The sequence below is a fragment of the Mirounga leonina genome, unplaced genomic scaffold, assembly GCF_011800145.1.
Source record: "Mirounga leonina isolate KUSES-001 unplaced genomic scaffold, KU_Mleo_1.0 Mir_179, whole genome shotgun sequence".
Lineage (NCBI taxonomy): Eukaryota > Metazoa > Chordata > Mammalia > Carnivora > Phocidae > Mirounga > Mirounga leonina.
This window is the reverse complement of record NW_023270466.1, coordinates 2,546,233-2,569,441: the sequence shown is the minus strand read 5'-3', so window position 1 is coordinate 2,569,441 and position 23,209 is coordinate 2,546,233. Positions and strand designations below refer to the sequence as shown.

The 23,209-nt window shown below is 46.6% G+C and overlaps 1 protein-coding gene across 2 annotated transcripts in view; it reads right to left on the bottom strand.

Annotated features, from left to right (window-relative positions):
- NTRK2 (neurotrophic receptor tyrosine kinase 2) overlaps nucleotides 1-18,833 on the bottom strand; it is a 131,694-nt gene extending 112,861 nt beyond the window's left edge. For both annotated transcript variants that reach the window (XM_035024405.1, XM_035024404.1), the window contains exon 1: nucleotides 18,513-18,833. In XM_035024405.1, coding sequence (XP_034880296.1) covers nucleotides 18,513-18,724 — 212 coding nt within the window. In that variant the 5' untranslated portion in view covers nucleotides 18,725-18,833. The remainder of the gene's footprint in view (nucleotides 1-18,512) is intronic.
- Between the last annotated feature and the right edge of the window lie 4,376 nt (nucleotides 18,834-23,209).

Here is a 23,209-nt window from a genome sequence, read left to right as displayed (position 1 = left end):
AACGCACTCTGCTAGCTTCACCTCTTATGGGCTATACGACCAGGGGCAAGTGCCCCAGGCTCTCAGCTTCCTCGTTGGTAAGGGTGTGGGGGAAATTAGGAGACCACCCGCCATGAGGGCATCTGAGGTCCCATATGAGGACCTCCATGAATGCCAGTCATGATCAACGATCAGCAGAGGACAGAGGTTCCAGGGCTGGCCTGGTCACCCCCCAGCTGCCAAGCTTACTCCCAGCCTACCTCCAGTGCCCACACCCATGACAGAGGACATTTGGACTTGATAATGGCCCCGTTCCCTTCAGCACACACATATAAGAAAATGGCAGCAAAATCGTATGAAGAAAAATTATGCTCTGGATTTCTGGGTATTTATACAGCATTTTCCTCCTCTCTCTCTAGCTACAAGGGGGTTGCCACCAAGGAACACCACAATTGATGACCAGAGAAATTGATGATGCAAAGTTGGCTTTCTACATAAAATACACTGGTCTTCTCCCCAGGAAAGGTGAGTTTAATTGGACTTACTAGCATAGCCTTCCACGTAGACTTAGGACTGGACCCCAGCCTACATCATGTGACGGGTAAACCTTATAAGCTGACAGGAAGTCACAGCATCGCATGTGGTCCAGATCAACATCCAGTCAACACAGGGTCCTTTATTTTTTATTTTTTACATTTTCTTATTAGCCACCAACTTTCCAAAAAGGGAAGATTTCACATTTTAAAATTCTGAATTTCCATATTCTTTAAAAACAAAACAAAACAAATACAACAAAAACGACAACAACAACCTGAAGGTCTGCCAAACCGGACTAGCATTTCTTCTTAGCAACAGTCAGGACGAGCTGAGTAACACTCCCCCTGGAGGTTTGGGGCACATTTCCAGTTGGTCCCATTCCCGACTGATCTCGGCTATTTCACTGGCCCATGGAAAGATTTAGGACACCTGACTTAATGCTTGCCTGAAATGTCCCCTGAGACGCCAATGCTCCAACTCTTCTCCTCCACTGATAGGGTCATCTCTACACACAGACAACTCTACGAGTCTCATCAAATAAAACGACACAGAGGCCCACAATAAAAAGACCTCATTTTCATTTGAAAAGTTCCTTCTACCTGTCCCAGAAGCTTCAGAAGCTTCCTCTGTTGTTAAAAACTAAAACTGACAGAAACATAGCCAAGTTTAAATTTTATACTTGGTCGAGTGGTGAAAATAATCCCCAGGAGAAGCAAGGGACGCGGGCTTTTTTCCTGACCAAAAACACACGCTGTTTTCCTTCCAACTAATTTAATAATCATTGTTTAGTTCACGTTAGGTCTCAGAGCGTTCAAGAAGTCACAACCACCTACCACGAATAAATGGAAAGACAAGTAACTAACACTCACCGTGACATAGTTTCACCATATTAAATGAAGAGCCCTAGGGTGGAAATGGTCTGACAGCCAACTACTGTCAAGATAGAGGCTCAAGTTCCAGTTAAGCTAAAATTTTTGGTGTGGGTGGGCATCCTCTAACATCGGTCAATATGAAGCCCCCAGAAACACAAGTCAGCTCACTGGGGGACTTGGCCCTCACCCTGAGGCTAACTCATCCCAGCAGGCCCCCGAGGGGCCATCCCTCTTGGGGTTGGGGGCACCCCAGGAGCCCGAGCAGGCTTTCCCGCTGGCTGGGAAGCCGTCTGGTCACACGTGCTCCAAACAGCTTCTAGACTACAAGCACCTCTGCTGTGGCCCGTGGGAGGAACTCCAAGGTCTCCGTGGAGCATCTGCCCACGTTGTAGGGCCCTCACAGGGCTGCTCCCCAGGCTGGCCTGGGTCTGCCTGCTGGTACCTCCCCAGCTCATCTGCAGCTGCGGACAGGGGAGCTTCCACCTGGGTGAGCACAGAGGCCGGGCTGCTTGGTCTTTGTAAAAGGATGTCAGCCCCACCATCTGCTTGTCTGAGCTCCAAAGAGAACGGATCTGGCCTTAACCAGTACCAGAGATTAAAATTTTCCAGGCTCTGGTCAGAGGGGACAACGTCAAATCATCTGCCGTCCAGCTTCTAGTCTAGCAAAGCCTGGTCAGCAAAGGGTACTGGGGACGGCAGACCGAGCTCCTGCGTGGCATGGGTTTTATAATTACAGCCCTGGGAGATTAAATTTGGGGGCCACTTTAGCCTCCTTGCAGAATTGATGTCCTTGTCACTTCCCCCAACTGTCACTGGCTTTCTCAGTAAGAAGAAAATGAAATCTCCTCCTGCGTGTTTCACAAAAGCTGCGAATTACATCACTCATTGTCCCTGCAAAAGAAATTCCTTTCAGAACATAGTGCCAGACAAAGCTATGTTCCTGTGGAATTAGGAGGCATTCTCTTTACCAATAATGAGCTTCTCTTTTCACTGCCAGGAAGTTGAGAACAAATGTTGCGCTCGGTTACAGCAACTATGTCAACCATTTGGGTTAGTTGGGAGTCCTAGCCCCTTTCTTCACTCCTTATTCCCTCCCTCTCATTTTTACCTTATTGACCTTCCTGTATAAAGTAATTACGGCCAGTTACTCAAATACTGATGATAAAGTGAATAACTGTGACATTTCTATCATTCATTCAATGCAAATGAAGTGGCCATTATGACCAATAGGCCAAGACTACAGAATTACCTAGAGTCGTTTTCAAGAAATGGATTAAATAATTTCATCCATGATGTTTTTAGGTTTCAGAGTGACTGTTCACAAAATCTTCTTGCAACTCCAATCCAACGTATAAATTAGCTTGCATTAATAAAAAAGCTCTTTTCCTCTTTCCCTGCTATTCCAGGCCAATCAATGTTTCACTTATGACTAGTGAAGAAGAACTTCCAATGATTAGCCCAGGCCTTAAGAATTCTAAGAAGCGTTCGAGTCAGCACTAATCACAACAGAACACAGTTCTGAAAGCTCTTGGCCTCTGGTCAGGTCAAACCATTCCATACGAAGAGCATTTTTGGAACTAATATTTCTGCTCCAGCTTTAGGACAGATCAAGCACGGCACAGAGAAAAATGAGCATCAGGCATAACGTCAAGAAAAGAGAATGATTCAAGTAAAATTTTAGGATCTCTGTGTGAAGGTCTGTTTTGATTTTGGCACAATTTTTCATCCAACATTTATAGGCTGTGGGAGTAAGGAGAGCGATAGAATGTGAGCAACACTTCCAATTTTATCTTCACTGGTTTCACTTCACATGTTAACCTTTAGTCGTTTTTATAGAAGGTTAGAGATTACTTTCTTTGGAGCGAAACTACAAAGATGCTGTTGAAAACGGATCCCAGTCATAAGTGGTTGTGGAAGGCCACAATAAAGAGAAGCTATTCTGCAGAAAGGAAGTGTGAGTGCATCTAAAAATCCTAAACAGATCTCTTACAAAAACTTTAATTCAAGGAATGTATCACAGGTGCAAAAAGATGTCTATTTGTGAGGTACTCTGGTTAGTCAAATTCACAAGAGACCAAAACTAAAAGGGAGGTTGCCTGGAGCCGCAGGGAGGGGAGTGGAGAGTTGTTTGTTGAATGGGTACAGAGTTTCAGTTTTGCAAAATGAAAAGGGTTTTTGGAGATGGAGGGTGGTGTGAATGAACTTTCGCCTCCGAAATGTACCTGTAAAAAATGGTCAAGATAGTAAATTTCATGTTGTTCCACAGCAATGTTTTAAAAGATCTTTTTTTAAAGACTTTAGGATTAAAATGTGAGAGAGACAATGAAAAGAGAAAATGATGTACAAAGTAACTGATGACCTCCAGACTCCAGGGGAGCTGTTATCAACAGCCTAATAAATAAAATGGACCAGGACTATAGAACAAAACAAAGTTGCAGAACAAAGGCCGTGACCTGAATAATAGCTACAGCTGAGCCCAGACTGCTCAGCACACAAATGGTCAATGTCCCACTCGGGGGAGTGTGCCAGGTCCCACACATGAGAGTCGTAGCAAAAGCAAAAGGGCAACAGTTGCCCTAAAGGGAGCCAACATCCTTTACATCTGTCCTCAACCCCAGCGCCTGCCCAGTGCCATGCTCCAGGCAGATCCTCTTGCTCTTCCCAGCTCTCCCAGCCCCAGGGAGCCTACTGTCCTTCGGAATATAGTCGAGGAGAGCCACACAAAGTAAAAACAGCCGAGCTTCATGTGTTGGGCACTGGTATGAACATTTTACATGCGACAGCTCATTTTAACTTCACAGAAACCCCATGAGAAAGGTTCTATTATTGTCCCTTTGGACAGATGGGGAAACTGAGACACAGAGACTTGAGTAACTCATCCAAAGTAGCAGGGGCAGACCAGCGTCACAGGGGGGGCTCTCCACCCACCAAGCAACCCTGCCTCCCAGCCTGCATCCCTCCCCGACACAAACGCCCAAAGAAAATGAAAAATTAATTTGTTGATCCTCCTCTGCACGGCAATGGACATTTTCAGTGATTTTTCAATTCGGGGGAAAAAATTATGAGGAAAGGAACTTTTTAGACACAGTTTGCAGAATCCAAGGATCCTCCTAGGGTGCCACTAAAAAAAAAATACATGTATATATATTGTATTTAATATATCTGATGTATTAAAAATGTATTAGATGTATTAAAAAAATATATATATATATGCATACACACACACACACATACAGCCAGAATGAGCTGATTCTTAAAATATTATACTCAGATCTAGACCTTTCAGGGAAAATCTTAAAATCTGTATGGCGAAGAGAGAAAGGTGGAAGCTGGTCGCTACGGGTGTTTAACAGTCCCCATTCGCTGCTGGGGACAGATCTGGGCTTTGCTGGTCTGTCTGGGTCCGTGATGGCACGCGTCTTATAATACGGTCGGGGAGAAATCTCCACGTGCTATCCTTGCTGGAAACATGGAGCCCCGCACTTGAGAGGCCCCCTGAAGAGAGGACCACAACAATGGGAGGAGCCATCTGGATAGCCTGCCCACCCCAGTGCACACTCCCATGGCATAAAGCCTCCTCTGTTCCAGAGCCATCACAGCCCCAGACTACGCTGCTGCAGAGGGCAGATCCCCAGGGCAGAGGCCCGGACAGCACTTTCCCTTTGCTCTGGGCGGCGTCCAGGTACGTTAGTGACCCTCGCCCTGGTGGTCCTCCAGCTAAGTTCCTCCAGATGAGGCAGTGAGTCTACGGGGCTCACAGGATGCTCCTACACCTTTCCTTGGTGACTCCGTAGGATTCCAGAACGCCCCACCCAAAAACCCCGAGTCCACTCCCAAAGCTTGTGCAGGCCTTCTCCGTAAGTCCGAACTCCTGAGGGTGTGCCCTGTTGGCATACACACTGCTAGGCACAGCAGTGGGGGGACGGGGAACCCCAGAGGCTGCTGTCTGTGTGGTGTGGATGGAGTTCTAACGTATAGGCTAGACCATCCACAGGGCTTCCGGAGAGAAGGGTGGGGGGTGACCTGACCAGGGACCCCCACTGGTGCCCTTCAACAGGCCATGTAAATGGTGGGCACCGGCCTAAGTCTTGGTACCCAGGACCCAGAAAAATGCCAGTGGGCAGGACATGTTCAAAACATATTTGTTGACTGAATGACTGACTGAATGAATGAATGAATTGATCAATCCATCAATCAACACATATATGTACAAACAGCTCATTGCTGTCCTCCAGTCCAGCCGTCCGTGGGAGAAGATGGCTTTGACAACAGAGTATCTTTTGTTCCCTGATCCGGAAGTAGATATAAAAAACAATGAAAGGAGAGTAAAGACAGATTCTAGGGTAGACAGAGGTAAATAAAAAGCTCAAGAGTGCCCTCAACACAGCAGAAGACACTCTCCATTGGTGAGAGAGAAATTTCACGAAAGAATAAATGAAATGGCTAGTAAGTTCAACCCCAGAGGGTCACCCAGGCTTACCATGAGAGCCAACGACTCAATCAACCAAAACTAAGACTTTTCTCATGAGACGTAAGCATTATGTGTTGGTTCCATAATGCTCATTCCTTTTTAAAAATTTAACTTTCAAAATACACACAGAGTCTAAACTATTTTCATTTGTATGTAGATTATGAACATACTGCAGCGTGTAAACACAAATAAATGGATGTTATTTATCTCAAGGGGGAATTATCTTTTTGGATTATTCAACACAATCTGTTCACCTATATACTTCCCCACTCTATTTTTAAAAGCTTCCCAATCTCATATGTCTATCAGTTGTTTTATGATCAGTTTTGCAAACAACTATCAAAATTTCAAGATGCCTAATAGTGTTAATTATTATAAATATAAAGGAATCCCACGAAACATTTGTAGGATCAGCTCAATGCACCTTGATTGCAAAGACACAAAAGTACACGTATCAGATGGTACACTGAACTGGACCTGACACGCTATCTTTTTTATACGCCTGATGTCTGCAGTTCTTTAAGAAAAATGAACACCCTCTACCAGCCATGCTATGAGAAGGTTAAATCACATCTGAAATCTCACACCAGAATCACTTTGTAAGTGAAGCGCTATAAAGGCAGTCCCGGGGAAAACTGCAATTGATCCACAGGGATAACCATTCTTAGCTATCACACAACAGAAAAAGCACAAATCTTTCTCATTAGACCTATTTGTTTGCTGGAGATCAGATGTCCCTAGAATGATTCTTTTCCCCTGGATTTGCCTCTGGTGTTGAGCTGGCCTGTTGTGCATCTCTCATCATCTGCTTGCCCTCATGCTCTCATTTCTTCTCTGTCCCTCCTTCCTGCTGGATACACAAGAGGCCTCCCCCAGCAAAGCTTTGCCTTTCTTCCTTCCCAGCTAGCTACACTATGTCTCTACAGTGAACTGATCTTTTTTTTTTTAACTGTGCCTGAACCAATGTTGTGGTATTTAATTCCATAAAGGTTACGTATTTAAACAAACATCTTAATCTGATGACTAAAACGTCATGGCTAGAAATTTCCCTACTGACGGCCCAAAGAACAATTAGTACACACTCTCATATGGAATTCTCAATGATAGATGTGTAGGGTAATGCGTGCGCGCGTGCACGTGTGTGTACATCCATGTGTCTGTGTATGAGGTGGAGATCTAGGGCATTGTGCTGGGTGCTGGGGAAGAGTGTGACCAAGATCCACGGGGTCCTCACCTTCATGCCACTTATATCCTAGTGGTGTGTACAGATGGGTGGCCAGACATGCATTTATGTCGCTAAGTGACCTGTTCTGGAGTTGGGAAAGGGCACACGGTGGGGACACAGCCCAGAGGCAGGGAGGCAGGGGAATTTAGCCAGAGACAGAGGCAGGGGAAAGGTGTCCCAGGCATAGAGAGGCCGGCCAGTGTGGAGCCAGGGAGTTAAGTAAGAGCATAGCCCCAACACGGGAACCGAAAGCTCAGAGAGGCTATATTATCTCACCAAACAAAGGGAAAGGCAAGATAGGAAGTTAGAGGTTTGAATTTGGGGATGCAGGGCTTTTCAGACTCATTAAGACCGGTTTATATATATAAATGTAATGCTATCTTAATTTAAAACACCAATACAATGTGGAGAGAGCTAGGCAAGCAATTCCTACAATTTATATGGAAAAATGATCATGTAAAGATAACTGAATATTCTAAAAGAAAAGACTAGTGAGAAAGACTAATACTTTGAATAGAAAAAAATAATAATATAAAGCTTTAGGAGATAAAAAGTGCAGTGCTAGCAAGTAAATAGACAAACTGATTAACACAATGGATATATCTGAAAATGGCCCAAACTGTTAGTTGAAGTTACTAGGAGACAGGTAGAATTATGTAATCCACAACGTCAAGAGACCTGACTGGCTGATCAGCTATCTTGCAAAAATAACAAAACTATTTTTTTGTTACCTCACTCCTTGCATGTTGAAAATCCAGATGGAGCAAATCTTTAAAGTATGAAATAGTGAAAGCAGTAGAAGAAAACAGAGACTTATTTTATACTCTCAGAGAGGGGGAAACTTGTAGCCACATTTATAACATAGAAGCCATAAAGGAAATAATAAATTTTACTACCAAAAAATATAAAATGGTGTTACCGAAAGAAGAAGAAAAAAATACCATAACCAACATCAGAAGACAAGTAAAACATTAGGCAAGGTATATATTTTCTTTTTGTTAAATAGATTTTATGAATCCATTTTTTGTAGATTTATTTATTTGAGAGAGAGAGTGTGTGCGAGTGGGTGGGAGGGGCAAAGGAGGAGAGAGAGAATCTTAAGCAGACTCCCCACTGAGCATGGAGCCCAATGCAGGGCTCAATCTCATGACCCTGAGATCATGACTTGACCAGAAACCAAGAGTTGCGGATGCTCAACTGACTAAGCCACCCAGGCGCCCCTGAATCCACTTTTTTAAAGGCTACCCACCGAATAGGTAAAATAGCTAAGGGATAAGGCAAACATAGTTCACTGAAAAAGAATACAAATGACTTACAGACACATAAAAAGACTTTCAAACCCAGATCATAATTACAGAATTGCCAAATAAAGCAGTGGTGAATACCATTGCCCAGGAATATGACTGACAAAGGTCAAAAGGTTTGGTAACGAATAATATGGCTTAGCAGTAGAAAAACGGGTGCTTCCAGTTTAGGTGGGAGAATGAAATGATGTGATCACTTTGCCAGACACCTCGGCCAGTTATCTATCAAAATCACAAACATCTTGCAAATGTCCCTGCAACTCAAAATCTAGGAACTTTTCCTATAGATAAAATCACGCACGTGTGCAAGAACTTGCACACAAGGTTGTTCAAAAGGAGGTTGGTTAAGTAAAGAACAGCCTATTCATTCAATGGATTACTGCGTGGCTTTGAACAATAAGGTTGGTGTATATGCACTGATAGAGAAACAATTTTAAGTAAACATTTACTTAAGCCTTAAGTAAAAAAAATTAAAAAAGAAAACACAAACATGCTGGACAGTGGGTATAGCACATCTTCATGTGTGTACAAACAAAAAGGACGTATATATGCACTCATGTATGTGAGTGGACTCCTTCTGGAAGCTGAGAGATGAGAGTGGTTAACTTTTCATGATACGTTCCTTTGTACTATTTGCATTTCTTATCACGTTCAAATATGACTTTATTTTTTTATTTTTATTTTTTATTTATTCGACAGAGAGAGACACAGCGAGAGCAGGAACACAAGCAGGGGGAGTGGGAGAGGGAGAAGCAGGCTTCCTGCGGAGCAGGGAGCCTGACGCGGGGCTCGATCCCAGGACCCCGGGATCATGACCTGAGCCGAAGGCAGACGCTTACCGACTGAGCCACCCAGACGCCCCCAAATATGACTTTAAAAAAGCTAATTACAAATAAAATTTCCTAGGGTAAAATGGATGCATTTCAGAGAAAAGATGTGCAAAATCACTTTAAAGAATCTGAAAGTCTCCCAGGCTGGAGCAAGGCTTGGCTGAAGGCACTAACCTTTCCAAAGAAAGAATGTGTCGCTCAGAATTGGTGCTGGGCAGTAAATGAAGGAGAGAGAAAGGAGTGTCCATCCAGGGGACACAGGTCCTCGCCAAAGTACTTCAAGTTCTGCATTCCCTTTGTGAAGGCGCTCCCATTATGGAGATGGATGCCTCAGGCAAGCTTAGCTTAATGCCATTTAACATTTTAAATGCAGAATTAAGTGCCCTTGCTCTAATTCCAAGATCACCAAGCGAGCTTCCAGTTATAATTAGTTCTCCTTTATAGATCTACTGGTGTAGGAAACAACTGTGATGCTCATCTGTGCGTTTGGGTCCATGGGATTGTTATCTGCCTTATTACAGAGCAATGGAATGACAATCCAGAGTGTTGTTTGTTTTTTAACTAAAAAACAAAAACAAAACACGAACAAACAGGAGTTGCCACAGGGCATTAGAAGCAGTGACATAATGAGATCAAGCATTTTAGAAAGACCACGCCAGCACAGTATGGCAGATGTGTAGAGAGGGGGCAAGACTGGGGGCAAGCCCGCCAAGTAGGAAGGGGTTGCAGTATTGTAGGCAAAAAAAAAAAAAAAAAAAGAGGATATTTTTGTCCCCATCGGGGACAGTTTTCTCAACAGGTACTGTCCACCTGTACTTTTCAGGAATTACATCAACGAATCCACATGTTCACTTCTGCTCAGAACACCTGCCCCTGGATGCGTGTTCTGACCACGTTTCAGCTCCCCTGGGACAGAGTCTGACACTGAGACCACGGACGTGAAAGCCACACCCCACCTCGCCGCCCGGGGCCCCTTCCTGTTATGCCAGGCTCCTGGACGCTGTGCCTCTCTGGCTGTGTTAAGCTTATCAAGCCAGGTTAGTAGGAAAGGTCATAGTCGACCCCCGGGCTCTGCAACCCAACATTTCTTCACAATCCGTTAAAGGGGCTTTGCAGCCAGGTGCCTGCCTGCCTGAGTGTGTGTGTGTGTGTGTGTGTGTGCTGGGGGCAGCGGGGAGGAAGATAAGAAACACCACCAGAAGCAGAGGTAGGAGAAAGAAGAGTGACAAAGGAAAAAAGCCCAACTCAGGAGCGCAAGGGCAGTCCAGGAGCAAAATCTTCCACCACACTCAGACTAGCCCGGGCTGGTAGCCACAGAGCTCCCCCGTGAACCTGGGCGCAGACTACAAAGGGGTCGTGGTTTGGGCTGTGCTGGCCAGAGAACCCAGAGGCCAACACACCGCGCTCCCTCCGGCCCAGCCCTGCCCAGCCCTGTTCACGCACTGCACAGATGAGTGCACCCGGGGAAGCGAGCGACAGTCAGAGAATTCGGGTGCAGGCCCCTCTGCCACCTCGCAGGAAGGGACGCGGGGGCACACGAAACAGAGACAGCTTTGGTAACAAGAACTGGAGTTTAGAAGAGCCTACCTTTTGAGAGTGCACTATGTTTCAGAGGCTGAAAACCAAAATTCGACTATCTTTTGATTTAAATTATACTCTTGTAAAATTGTCCAAAAACGCCTCATTGATTGTGTTGTTGATGTTGAGAAACCATCACAGACGACAGACACGATGGGTCTCTGAGTAGCCAGGCTGGCTAATGGCGTTAAAGGACTAACACTTCGGGCGCCTGGGTGGCTCAGTTGGTTAAGCGACTGCCTTCGGCTCAGGTCATGATCCTGGAGTCCCTGGATCGAGTCCCTGGATCGAGTCCCGCATCGGGCTCCCTGCTCGGCGGGGAGCCTGCTTCTCCCTCTGACCCTCCCCCCTCTCATGTGCTCTCTGTCTCTCTCATTCTCTGTCTCAAATAAATAAATAAAATCTTTAAAATAAATAAATAAATAAATAAATAAATAAAAATTTAAAAAAAGGACTACACTTCTTCTCTCAGTTTCTCATCAAGAGAAATCCAGAATGATTAAAACAAAATTAAAAGTCTGCGTGGGGATGTAATGCACAGCATGGTAACTACAGTTAATAATACTGAGTTGCATATTTGAAAGTTACTAAGAGAATAGAATAGATCTTACACTTTCTCATCTCGAAAAAAATATTTGTGACCATGTGTGCTGATAGATGTTGACTAGACTCCTGGTGCTGATCATTTCTCAGTACATACAGTATCAAATCATTATGTTGTACACCTGAAATTAATGTCGTCTGTCCACTGTACCTCATCAGAAAAAGAAAAAAAAAAGTCTAGGTGGTTTCAGGAAGTAAATCCTAAATTATTAGGGAAATTTTACAGTTCCAGAGAATTAAGTCTGAAAGGACCACACCTTGGGGAGTTTTATATACACGTTTCTATCTCCATAGACACATCACATACACACAAATAGAGTCCTGGTGTGTGTGTGTGTGTGTGTCTGTGTGTCTGTGTGTCCCAAGGATTGTTGGGATATGAACCTTATAGGAAAGCGTGGGGTATGGAATAGCAATAGGTCCTCATTTGCAATAGAAAGAGACTCTAGATGGTGTGTGATTGTTACCATTCTTATTCTATACGAGAAGATGCCATATACTCAAGGGCACACAAATCATTTATCTCTTGATAGTCTAACGCATGCTGCAGGGGGAGATGGTGATGGGTGTCGGGAAAGACACGGGGAGAAGCCCCAGTCCACCTCCTTCCCACCGCCATACTGCTTAACATGTGAACATTTATTTGAATCTTTACACTTCTCCTAAAATTGCTTGTGCTCTCGAGGCCAAATTTGGGTGAGTGGGGTTGAGCAAACAGAGCCCTAAGTGAGATATTGGCTAAGGTTCTATCCCAAATTACTCTCTGTTTGACCGGAGAGCCCTGCACAAGCCAGTCAACCTAACAATCCCTCCGAGGCTGTCAAGCCCTTCCCCCTGGCTTCAGAGTGAAGTTGTGCACGGAAACAAGCAGATGTCTGCACGGAGTCTTCCAGGTCCCCAGAGAGAAGCCCTGCTTGAATCCAGAGCTATGTCCCAGTGCAGGCCATGCACAACATACAAAATGGTAGCAGAATGAATTCTAGATGTGAGCCAACAATCTTTAAGCTTGCTCAATGGCTCAGTCATTGAGCTCAGCCATCGATCCTGGGCAAAGAGAAGTCAGGGGCAAAAAAGAAGGTGGGAAAGAATAGGTATGCTCTGGCCGCTGGTCTTTCATAGGCGCTAAGACAGGCTTTGTACAAAGGGCTGTGGGGCCCTCCACTTACATAACCACCCCTGACTGTGGCAAAAGATACCATCCCACCTAGCTGCCAACTCATAAAGGTTTTCTCTGCAGCCTGACTTCTGTGTATGAATTGCTTAGAGAAGAGGAGGCTTGAAATTTAAAAAACAAAACAAAACAAAACAAAACAAAAACACCGTAATCTAAACAAACAAAAAAAAAATGTATTTCCTCCAACGTGAAGAGAAGGCCATTGCTTTGGGATCAGTAGCTCATGCACTTTTGAATTGCTCTGTCTCTAGTAGAAACAGCTTGGTGTAGATTTGATCTAGTTCTAAGCTTGTCTTCACATCTCTGACACATCCAAAATGGTGGCCTGGGGTTGGGTTCAGCCCAAGGGTGCAGAACAAAAGGGAGGCACCCTAAAGTAAAGGCCATGGAACCTCCTTTGAACGTTAGGAGAAAGAGCTTCTAGACCCACGTTGTCTTTAACGTAGCATGGCCTTAGAAGACTTTGTGCAGTGGGGGCTAGAGCAGAGCATTTCTGAGACCCTTCTCCTTCTGTGGTACCAATTCTAGGTGACCATGCGTGTGACCTTGAACTCAGCAGCCCAGCAGGAACATGCCACCAGTTTGGGGGAATTCAGAGCAGACACTGAACACACGCACATCTGACGTTGTCACCAAAGGCCCTCGGGCTCTCACAGCACCCTTTACTTCCTGACTGATGTATAAACCACGTTATCTCCATAACTGAAAGTTCGTGGAACTTCAGAGCCAGGAGAAACTTGTCTGAGCACTGAATCCAAAGCCCTTGGTTTACATCGGACAAGCTCAGGCGCAGATAATAAGGGTCTGCTTCAAGATCAGGTCACTCCTGACTCCAGCTCTCTGTGCCATCTGGGTTTTTGTTTTGCTTTTTTTATTTTTTAAACAGGTATACTCAGTACCCATGCATTACTTTCCTTCCCAGCTCACAAGCACTCACGCCTTCATCGCCCAGATCAATATTTACTGACTTCCCTGTCCCTTGGACAGCCCAGAGACCAAAGTGGTAAGAAGGCACCCTGATTATGTGAGATCTTTGCCTTCTTTAATGGAGATCGATCAGCAATCAAATGTAGAGTGAAAATGATCAGGCCACTGCAGGGCTCAGACCTCTGCCACCTGGGGGGTGGGATTTGCTTGTTAAACTAGCTAGACCAAGTAGATTATGAAAATGGTCAATCAGCTATTAACCCAAGGTTCCGTTTCTTCCTCACCCTTTCTCTCTCTCACACACACCAAATGAGTAAAAAAAAAAAAAAAAGCGCCTGTCGAAATAATCTCTCCCCAAAATCATCCAGTTGATTTACAAACATCAAGAGGCACCAGAACTTGGCAGTGCACTACAAGGGCCAGCAGGTTCAAGGCCACTTTCTACCCTATGGTTTCTGAAGCTACGAGAATCTCTCTAGAGACTTGGTAAGCTAGTCTGAGGGCTAACGTCAACGTGTGGTATTCGGTCCTGGTTTAATAGTGGTTTTTTCGCTAACAGCTAACATGAGCAATGAGTTAACACTGAGGGCCCTTGCTTAGTACCAAAGGCCAAACAAAAACAGAAACAGAAAAACAAAAAAAGGAAAAGAGAAAAGAAAGAAAGAAATTCCCCTTCCACAACTAAACAAGAACTCTAGGTTTTATACTCTGACGACCCAGATATAGTCAAAGAGATCATACAGAATGTTCCTGGGGAGAAAGAGACCTCAATTCGTAGCTGTCCGGCCAACTTTTCAGCTTAGAAAACGTCTTTACAAGGGAATATTGAAACAGATACAAACAGAGGTTTATGGGATAGAAACAGTGAAAGATTTTAAACAGAACTAAACTCAGCTCTGGGGAACTGTGACCACATTATCTCAACTTCCCATTACTTGCTTGTAATAACACATAACCCAGGCCCTTCCCCTAACTCTAGTGCTCTGAATTCCCATAAGGAAATATCACTTTTCGGAGAAGAAGAAAAAAACTCAAACACATTTTCCTGTACAGTCAATGAGAGGTAATGGGAGGGAGAGGGGAAGAAAGTCGGGTCAGAAGGGTCGAGGGGTTTTTTGTTTTACCCAATGTAATAAAAACCTCCTTAATGCAGAGATTGAAGATATAAGACCAAGGAGGCTTCAGATGGTTGTACTGAGCTGAATTCTGTAAATACCTCCACTGGGAAGACAGCGTGTTTTCAACCCCAGCTTGCAAGTTGTGTTAATGATGCAAATTAGACTGCCTTATTTATTAACAAGTCCAGTGTGGCTTATGTAACCACACTCAAAACTTACTCTGTGCATCTTAAATGCATGTAAAGCACAATCCGAAGTTCTAGAACCCCCAGTGTAGGGCCTGAGAAATAAACATCAGAGTAATAAAAACGGATGCCTCTCACCAAATCTTTCCGAATGCCAGGATATTTGTTTTTAGTACAATTAATTGCAGTGGAAACGCTTACTAAGTTGAGGGGGCCAAAATCAATGTATTAATGACATCACATTACAGTCACTTAAACCAAGCCAACAATTTATTGCACATAGAGGCTCTGGCAGCAGAAGCTGCAAATTCTATTTATGTTGTACTAAGAGGAAAAATATTACAATTGTCTCCAAATATGCCCCCCCAAATCAGAAACTACCACCCAAGAAATTCAGGAAAAAAAGGCCATCATTGATCTCTATAAAATAAGAGCGATATAAAAGTGAATGCCCCCTTTCACCACCACGTAAATACACTTAACACTTCATGCTACTAAATGATACACTTAAAGATGGTTAAGATGGTAAATTTTATGTTAGGTGTTTTTGACCACAATAAAAAAGAAACGTGTGATCTATTTTAACCACGCCTTTTACCACTTGAGTGAGACAGAACTTGTCCTTTGCAGTACATTTTGGCACCTGATACTACAGAGATTCAATAGCCAGTTACATAACTCCAACAACAGGCTTGACTCTTGAATCCCACTTATATGTGACAATGGTATCATTTTTAAATTTAATTTAGCATGGCTTTGGTATAACTACGTCAGAGTAACAGAAGCTGATGCTAAGCAGCGGTGTGATGTTGGGCAGGTGTGATGCATTCTATAGACAGAGAGAGAAGAGAGATGTAGGTAAATAGATCATGTTGGTGGGTAAAGAGTATGAGACAGATTACGATGACAGAATTTTTGATAAAACAGGCTCAAACGATGACTCTAAAAATGAAATGTCAACTTGGCTTAAAATATGCACATAGAAGCAAAAAATAAAACTCTCTCTCTTAATGAGTCTATGCACATAGTTTTAGAATGTTCTACCATGGGCTCTCTCTGAACCCAAAAAGCACCATGGTGTACTTTTCCCCAAATATATAGATATTAAGTGATGTACCATTTTTAAATGATAGAGTAAACTGTTGCTTCAGCAAATTCCAATTATAGTTTATTTACTTCCATTTTTCCTATTGAAAAAATAGAAACATGAATTTCAGCTAAGCACCATTAAACTGGAACTTTCAACCAGGTTATTTTAGGAATACCACTGGGTCTCATAACAAAGTTAAAAAAAAAAAATTGTAATTTGGTTCCAACTGTAGCTGGTATCCATTGGCCAAGAATGTAAAAGCTGTTCAAACAAATATTAATATGTAAGAAAAAGAGCCAGATGGTGTCATATATGGATGACAGGGAAACAAGCTCATCCACTGATGTCATTTTGATATCAAAACAACAGAATTCAAAATAATTATATGAAGTGCTTCCCAAATAAGGATTTTGGTACATTCTACAGGACACCAGGGCACAAACCGGCTGGGCTCAAACAAAGCTGAGGGGCAGAGCTGAGCACAGACTTTTTCTCAGAACTCACATTTACCAGCCCCGTCAGAATCACTAAGGAACGTAATTCCCCATCCCAAACACTAACCCTACACACCTCCCCACGCTCTCAATCTTAGTGGATTTTCAAATCAAAAGAAAAAAAAAATAACAGAAGAAATGAGGAGTGCCGCTGACAACAAACACTTGGGTAAAAATTAAAAAGCATCAGTTTTTTAAAGTCTGGAGATAGGAACCTGCCATCAGATATTACAGAAACCACAGCAATTGTGAGAACTGATAAAAGAAAGCTCAGCTCCAATCTATTGATTTCATCAATACCAGGCAGCTAAGACCACTAATGTTTAAAACAGTGTTTTTTTTACACTTAAAGAGAGTTTTATTTTCCTTTTCCCCCATTAGGGCCTAAAAAAATTACAGTGAAAAAAAAAATGTTACAGTGAAAATGACTGGCTCGATCCCCTTTCCTCCCTCATTATAGATGCATCATCTAATACAGAATTTCAAAACCACCACCAACAAAACAAGACGTTTGACTGTATAAAGGCACTCTCCCCGGTCTCAAAATAGTCCAAAAGGCTCTGAATTCCATATGGCTTCCTCCATCTGACTACTGACCTCCCATCTCATGAAAAAGACACAGATCCTGATAGAAGGCCACAGACACTTTGATCAGGCCAGCCAGGGCTAGTACAGTTGGGGCCCTGCCCACCCTTCCTCCAAAGCTGGATCCTTCCAAAACAAAAACAAAAACAAAACCCACCCATATCCCAGCCTCCTGGGTCCAGCCTGACAGTTGGCTCCTCCCAGCACATCTCAGCTCTGCTAGGCCTGCACATTCCCCTCTATGCTACTGCCATTTCCTTCTGCCCGAGCCTTAGACCATGAGCATCACCAGCAGAATAAACAACAGAGGCTAGGAAGGTCTCTTACTTACATTAAAAACGGGTTATCTCAGTCAACTACGTTGGCAGAAACAGGGTGTGCGTTTTCTGGGGAGGAAAAAAAGCATGCGCACTCGCCAACCGGAAGGCCACAGTCTAAGCCCTACTTTCAGGGCTGCCTATCTGAGCATCGAACACCATATGGAAAACCGGGAGAAACTTTGCCTGACAATCCTCTGCATGGATGAATAAAATCTCATGCCAGTGAAATGTAGGCAATGACCAAGTCCCTTGGGGGGGGGGGAGACACCTCTAGGAGAGGTGACAGGGAATACTGGGGATGGCACTGGTGAGTTCCTACTTGGTAATGTATTTGTCACAAGCCGTCAGAATGGGAGGACAGAAATACACAACTCTGCTTCTCCCTCAGAGCAAGACAAGCTCAGACATTTCTAGGGACACAGGGGTCCGTCCCATGCTAAACGGCAGCATTCTACGCCCTGCTTTATCATCCAACCTAGTCCTGGGATAGTATTCAATCAGCAATTGAGATTTATAGTCCAAATGGTCTCAAAATTATATCTCTGGGAAGTCAAGTCCAAATTAAATCAGACCAGGCTTTTAGGCTTCCGACAAGCACATTTTCTCTTTCAAGAGAGCACATTTCAACACTCAGAACTTCTCCTCTTACAGACCATTTTCCAGGCCAGCTCTGGATGCCACCTCCAAACAAAAATCTGATCTATAAAATGAAAAGGGAAACCGGTGAACTCCAAACCTCAGCGAATGATGTTTAAGGGGGCGACTCTAACCTCCTTCAACAGATTTCCAAAAGTTCATTATTTTAACCTCCTTTCTAGTAAATATTACTGGAACTTCTAACCCAACATACACTTAGCACCTTAGGAAAGAAAAATGTCCAAAACTAAGTTATTGCATAAGGAAAGCCTAAAGCACACCCAGCAGGGCTTGGAAATACAGAGTGTATACAGAATCCCTCCCTGCAAAGAACATATGTATTTATGTTACTGACACATACAGTATACTTAAAACTTATGTCCAACTGTCCACCTCTCCCCCACGTTAGCAGCCCCAAGCCAGAGAAACAGGTAACTGACAGATGGCCCAGCCCTGCATCTCCCATGTGCGTCGGACTTCTCCCCAGACCTGAGACAACATTCATGCCCCGGACAGACACGCCTGGCCAGCCCCAGCCCGAGGGGCGAGGAGAGAAGGAAGGAGGAAGAGCACCAGGAACTCACATTTCGGTGATGTTCTCAGGGTCTGCACTGTTAGGCTCCAACCTCGGAAACGCCACGATGCCCGGAGAAGGGTCGCTGCACCAGATCCGAGAGGCGCTGCATTTGCAGGACGTGGGACAGGCGAGAGCGGCCCTCCAGAAGCCCACAACCAGCCAGCAGAAGCCCCAGAGCCGCGCCATGGCGGGTCCATGCCACCTCGTCCAGGACGACATCCCTAGCCGCCAGTGCCAGCCCGAGTCGGACTGAGTACGTGTCGGCGCGCTGCACCGGCCGGCCTCCCCTGCCCCTGCTTGGGCGGCCTGTGCCGCGCTCGCCGCTCCCTCGCCCCGGTGCCTGTCGCGGGCGCGCAGAGCCGAGCGTGTCCGGGGCTGAGCGTGTCCTGGCGGGCGGCACCGTTCACAGTGGCCGGGGCATCTCGGGCCGCCTCACAGGGGGCGCTACCGCCGCTCGGAGCTCCGCCGCGGCCGCCGCTGCATGGCCCGGCGCGCCGAGCACCGGCCCGCGGCGCTGCCGGCACTCCCCGGGACGCAGGCTCCTTGCTAGACGCGCACTGGGATCCGGGACGCACCTCGGGGCTGAGGACAAACAGACACGCGTGAGACTGAGCGCAGGACCCCATACAGCGCGCTCGCGGCACCCCCACCCCGACCCCAGCCAGGCGACTGTGGATGGATGCGTGCCCAGCTCCGGCCCCAGAAATAAACTTGCCCCTCGATGGCACTGACGCCGCCGAGGCCGCCGATGTGCCCCCCTCTCTCTGAGGTCGAGGGAGGGGAGACAGGGCAAGGGTCCCCGAGACAGGATTCCATGGCACAGGCCGGGCGAAGGACCCTTTAAAGGGGGACGCGGAGACTGCCGGCGGCGGGGATGGCTCCGCGACGGGGGCCCCCAATGATGCTGCAGAATCCGCCACGGCCGCTGGGCGCAGGGGGCGCGGGCAGGTGGCGCGGCGCGTCCCACCTGGGGAGCCGCCACGGCCGTCCCGGGGGGTGGGGGTGACAGCGAGGGCCGAGACGCCGGAGGGCACTGTCCGCGCTGCTCACCCGGGCTCCGGCGCCTACCGCCCGCCCGCGGCGCCTGGGTGCAGGCTCCTCCTGCCGCCGGGCACTGAGCGCGGAGAGCGCGAGCGAAGGAGCGAGCGAGGCTCCTGCTCCAACCCAATTCCGGGAGCCGCCGCCGCCGCCGCCGCCGCCTCTGCTACTGCTGGCGAAGTGACGTGAGGGCTGACGCAGAGCAGGGGCAGAAACTCCAGAAAATTAGTCTGAAATCCAAAAACACACACGCTCATGCACACACAAACCCATAACACCCTCCAGACAAAAGCAACAGGGAGGGGAGGGGAATCTGGGGGCGAGCGGGGAGGAGGGAGGCATCGGTGCCACTGGCCAGGAGCAGACAGCAGCAGCATGTGGGAGTTCATACACGCGCACACACGCACACAGCCTGGCTGGGTAGACGCGCGCGCCTGTGTGTGTGTGTGTGCGTGTGTGCGCGCGCGCGTATGTGCGCTGAGATCCAGGTACCTCCGAGATGGACCGTTCCACCGCTCGACGCCTCTCAGTCCCTACTTCACACCGCTGTCTCTTCTATCGTCGCAGTAGAGGCTGTCTCCTTTTTTGAAATGGAAACCGGGCTCGGTTCAGCTCTGAAAAATGCGCTGATTCTTATTATAGGAATCCTCCCTCCCCTCTCCCTCCCCGCTGCGTTCTCCTTTTCCCATCCTGCCTAAAAGGGAGGGCGAGCTAGCCTAAAAATAAATAAATATTGTAAACACCAAAACGTGTTCAGCATTGGTAACCAAGGATAACCGCCCCCGTTCCGGGCCAGCTATTTGGGGATCCGTGGTTTGGGAGGGTCTCCTGTGGGTGCTTTTGCAGAGGGAGGGGAGTCTCCAAATGCAACTCTGGCTCTCTAAGTGGGTCTTTTTCCTGCCGTGTTCCGGCATCACACGCCCGGGAAATAGAGACATGTGAGGGGAAGGGAGCGCGCCTGACGCGTATTGGGTTCCCGAAATGCGCGGCCGCAACCCCGGCCTGTCCGATGTGTGGCGCCGCGTCATTTTCTGTCATCCTTCAGCCTGGCAGGGTTCGGCCGTTCCCAGATCGTCGCTTCACTCCCCGCGATGCCCACCCCCGCCCCCGCGGGGCACCCCGAGCCCTTGCTCCCCTGCCGTACCTTGCGCGATTTCGTGTGTGCGCGGGTGTGCGCGAACGCGTGCCCTGCGCCCGCGCTGCCCAGAGCAAGACAAGCATCCAGCTACCGACAAGCCCGGCGCGGGCAGAGCCTCGGGGTCTCACTAGGGACAAACGAGGCGATCCTGGAGGCTCGGGTGACAAACCGTAACTGCTCTGCGGGCGCAGTTAAATGATGGCTGCGGGGCATCCGCAAGCCTTGTCTGAGAATCCGTCTTCCCCATTTGCGGCTCCGAGAGTCTGTTTTTCCGCAGTCATTTAAAAGGGAACTGGGAAAATGCACCGCAGTGCCTGACACTTCCGAGGGCTCTGGTGCCCCCGCGCGGGGAGAGAGCGCCCCGCACGCCCCGGAGCACCAACCCTCCGCCGCGGCCGTGGCGGGCACTGCGCGGGGGGCGCGCTCTGGCGCCAGATGCGCAACCAGCGGCGCCCCACGCGTGCGCGCCCCTGCCCCGCCGGCACGCCGCTCGCCCGGCCTCGCGGAGCTCCTGCCCCGGCAAAAGGCGGGCAGCGCTCAGCTCCAGAGAGGGCGACAGGATGGGCTCTCGTCCAAAAGATAAGAATGGTCACCGATCTGCTCGCAGAGGCTGAGGGTGTGAAGGATCCAGAAACCCGAACGTCAAGGTGAATGCTTGCATCTTGGGGATGCCTTAAATATTACAAGGGAACGGAAAAGCATCTTGCGGGGGGTGGCTTTTGTACAGACCCGGGGCGCTGAGTGTAACCGCAGGAAACCCACGCGCAGCACCCCAAAATCTCGCTGCAGGGCCGGAAGACAAGGCCGGCAGGTCTGCCTCTTTCCACCGTCACTCAGCTGACATGCATCGTGTGCTGAAGTTCATTTCTCAGCTCGGCCCCCAACCCCTGCTGGGTGAGGACCTGCTAAGGAAGGGAAGCCAAGGGCAAAACTGTCTTGGTCCAAGACACACAGTAACACTCGCCCGCCTGTCTTGCCAGTGCCCTTAATGGAGCTGCCCCTGCGGAACACCTGGGGGAGGGTGTGTACCTAATTACCCACCTCTCTCTCACACCCCTACCCTCATCCCATTTTTTCTCAGAAATGGCCCATTTGCACCCTAGTGGCTGCAGAGTGTCAGTACAGCAGCTAAAGAATCGAAGGTTTCAGAGTGGTTTGCAGACCAGATTCTAATTACGTTGGAATAATTTTAGAAGTTGTATTATAACATACATACTACTATTATATTTAGATTTTAAACATACCCCACTGACTATCTCCCACTTGAAATTAGAACTGGCTGCCCCACTTCTAACCACACTTCCCCTGCTCTGTTTCTTCCATAGTACCTACCATTGTTTAACAGATCGTTTACCTATTTACTAGGTTTATATAGTTTATTGTATTTCTCCAAGCGGAATGTAAACTCCATGAAGGCAGGGATTTTTATTTTGTTCATCGATATATCTGAAGGACATAGTGGGTATTAAAATATGTGTGTGTGTGTGTGTGTGTAATGAATAAATGAAATAAGTTAAAGTTGCGATTCCTCAAATAGGCCCTCTTCACTCTCACTTTCTTAACCTATAACCCTGCAAGTGTGTCTGAATGATTGGCCCTGAGAGTCTCCCTCCAATCATCAGAATCTCAATTTTCTCGGTGCTATCCCTGCTGTTAGCACTTTGGGGAGTCTGACTTTCTACCTCTTCTAATAGCCAGGTATGTTCTAGCCTGGGCCAGGGAGGGATCTCCCCCCCATCCATGCTAGTAACTCAACATCATGCACAATACCTGGAAACATCAGGCAATCAATAACTATTTCTCAACTGATAGAATTACGGATCTATCTCAATTTTAAGAACCACCAGATCTTTCACAGACATTATTTCAGGGATCCTCAGACCATGACTTTGTAGGAGATGATGAATATTTTTGAGATGGACAGCCACTTTGGAAACAAAGAACCATTTCTTAAAAAGTGAGGCGTAGTCCTACCATATGATCCAGCCATTCCCTTTTTTTTTTTTTTTGTATTTGTGAGAGAGAAATAAAAGCCTATGTCCATACAAAGACTCTTATGTGAGTGTTCATAGCAACTTTGTTTGTGGAGGCCCCCAAACTGGAAACAACCCAAATATGTATCACCAGGTGAACTGGTGAACAAACTGGGCATACCCACACCATGAGAGGCTACTCAGCAGTGAAGAATCTCAAAATAATTATGCTGGGTCAAAGAAGCCAGACAAAAAGGAGTACCTACTGTACGATCCCATTGTCATAAAACTGTAGGAAATGTGAACTATCATGACAGAAAGCATATCAGTAACTGCAGGTGAGCGGAGCAGAGAGAGTGGAAGGACCCAGAGGGATCAGCCACACAGGCGCCCAGGAAGCTTTAAGGATGATGAATGTATTCATTATCTCGATTATGGTGATGATTTCCATATTATCAAGTTGTGTGTCTAAATATGTTTAATTTATTACATGTCATTCAACCAAGCTATTTTATTTATGTTTTGAGAGAGAGAGAGAGAGCGTGTGTGTGTGTG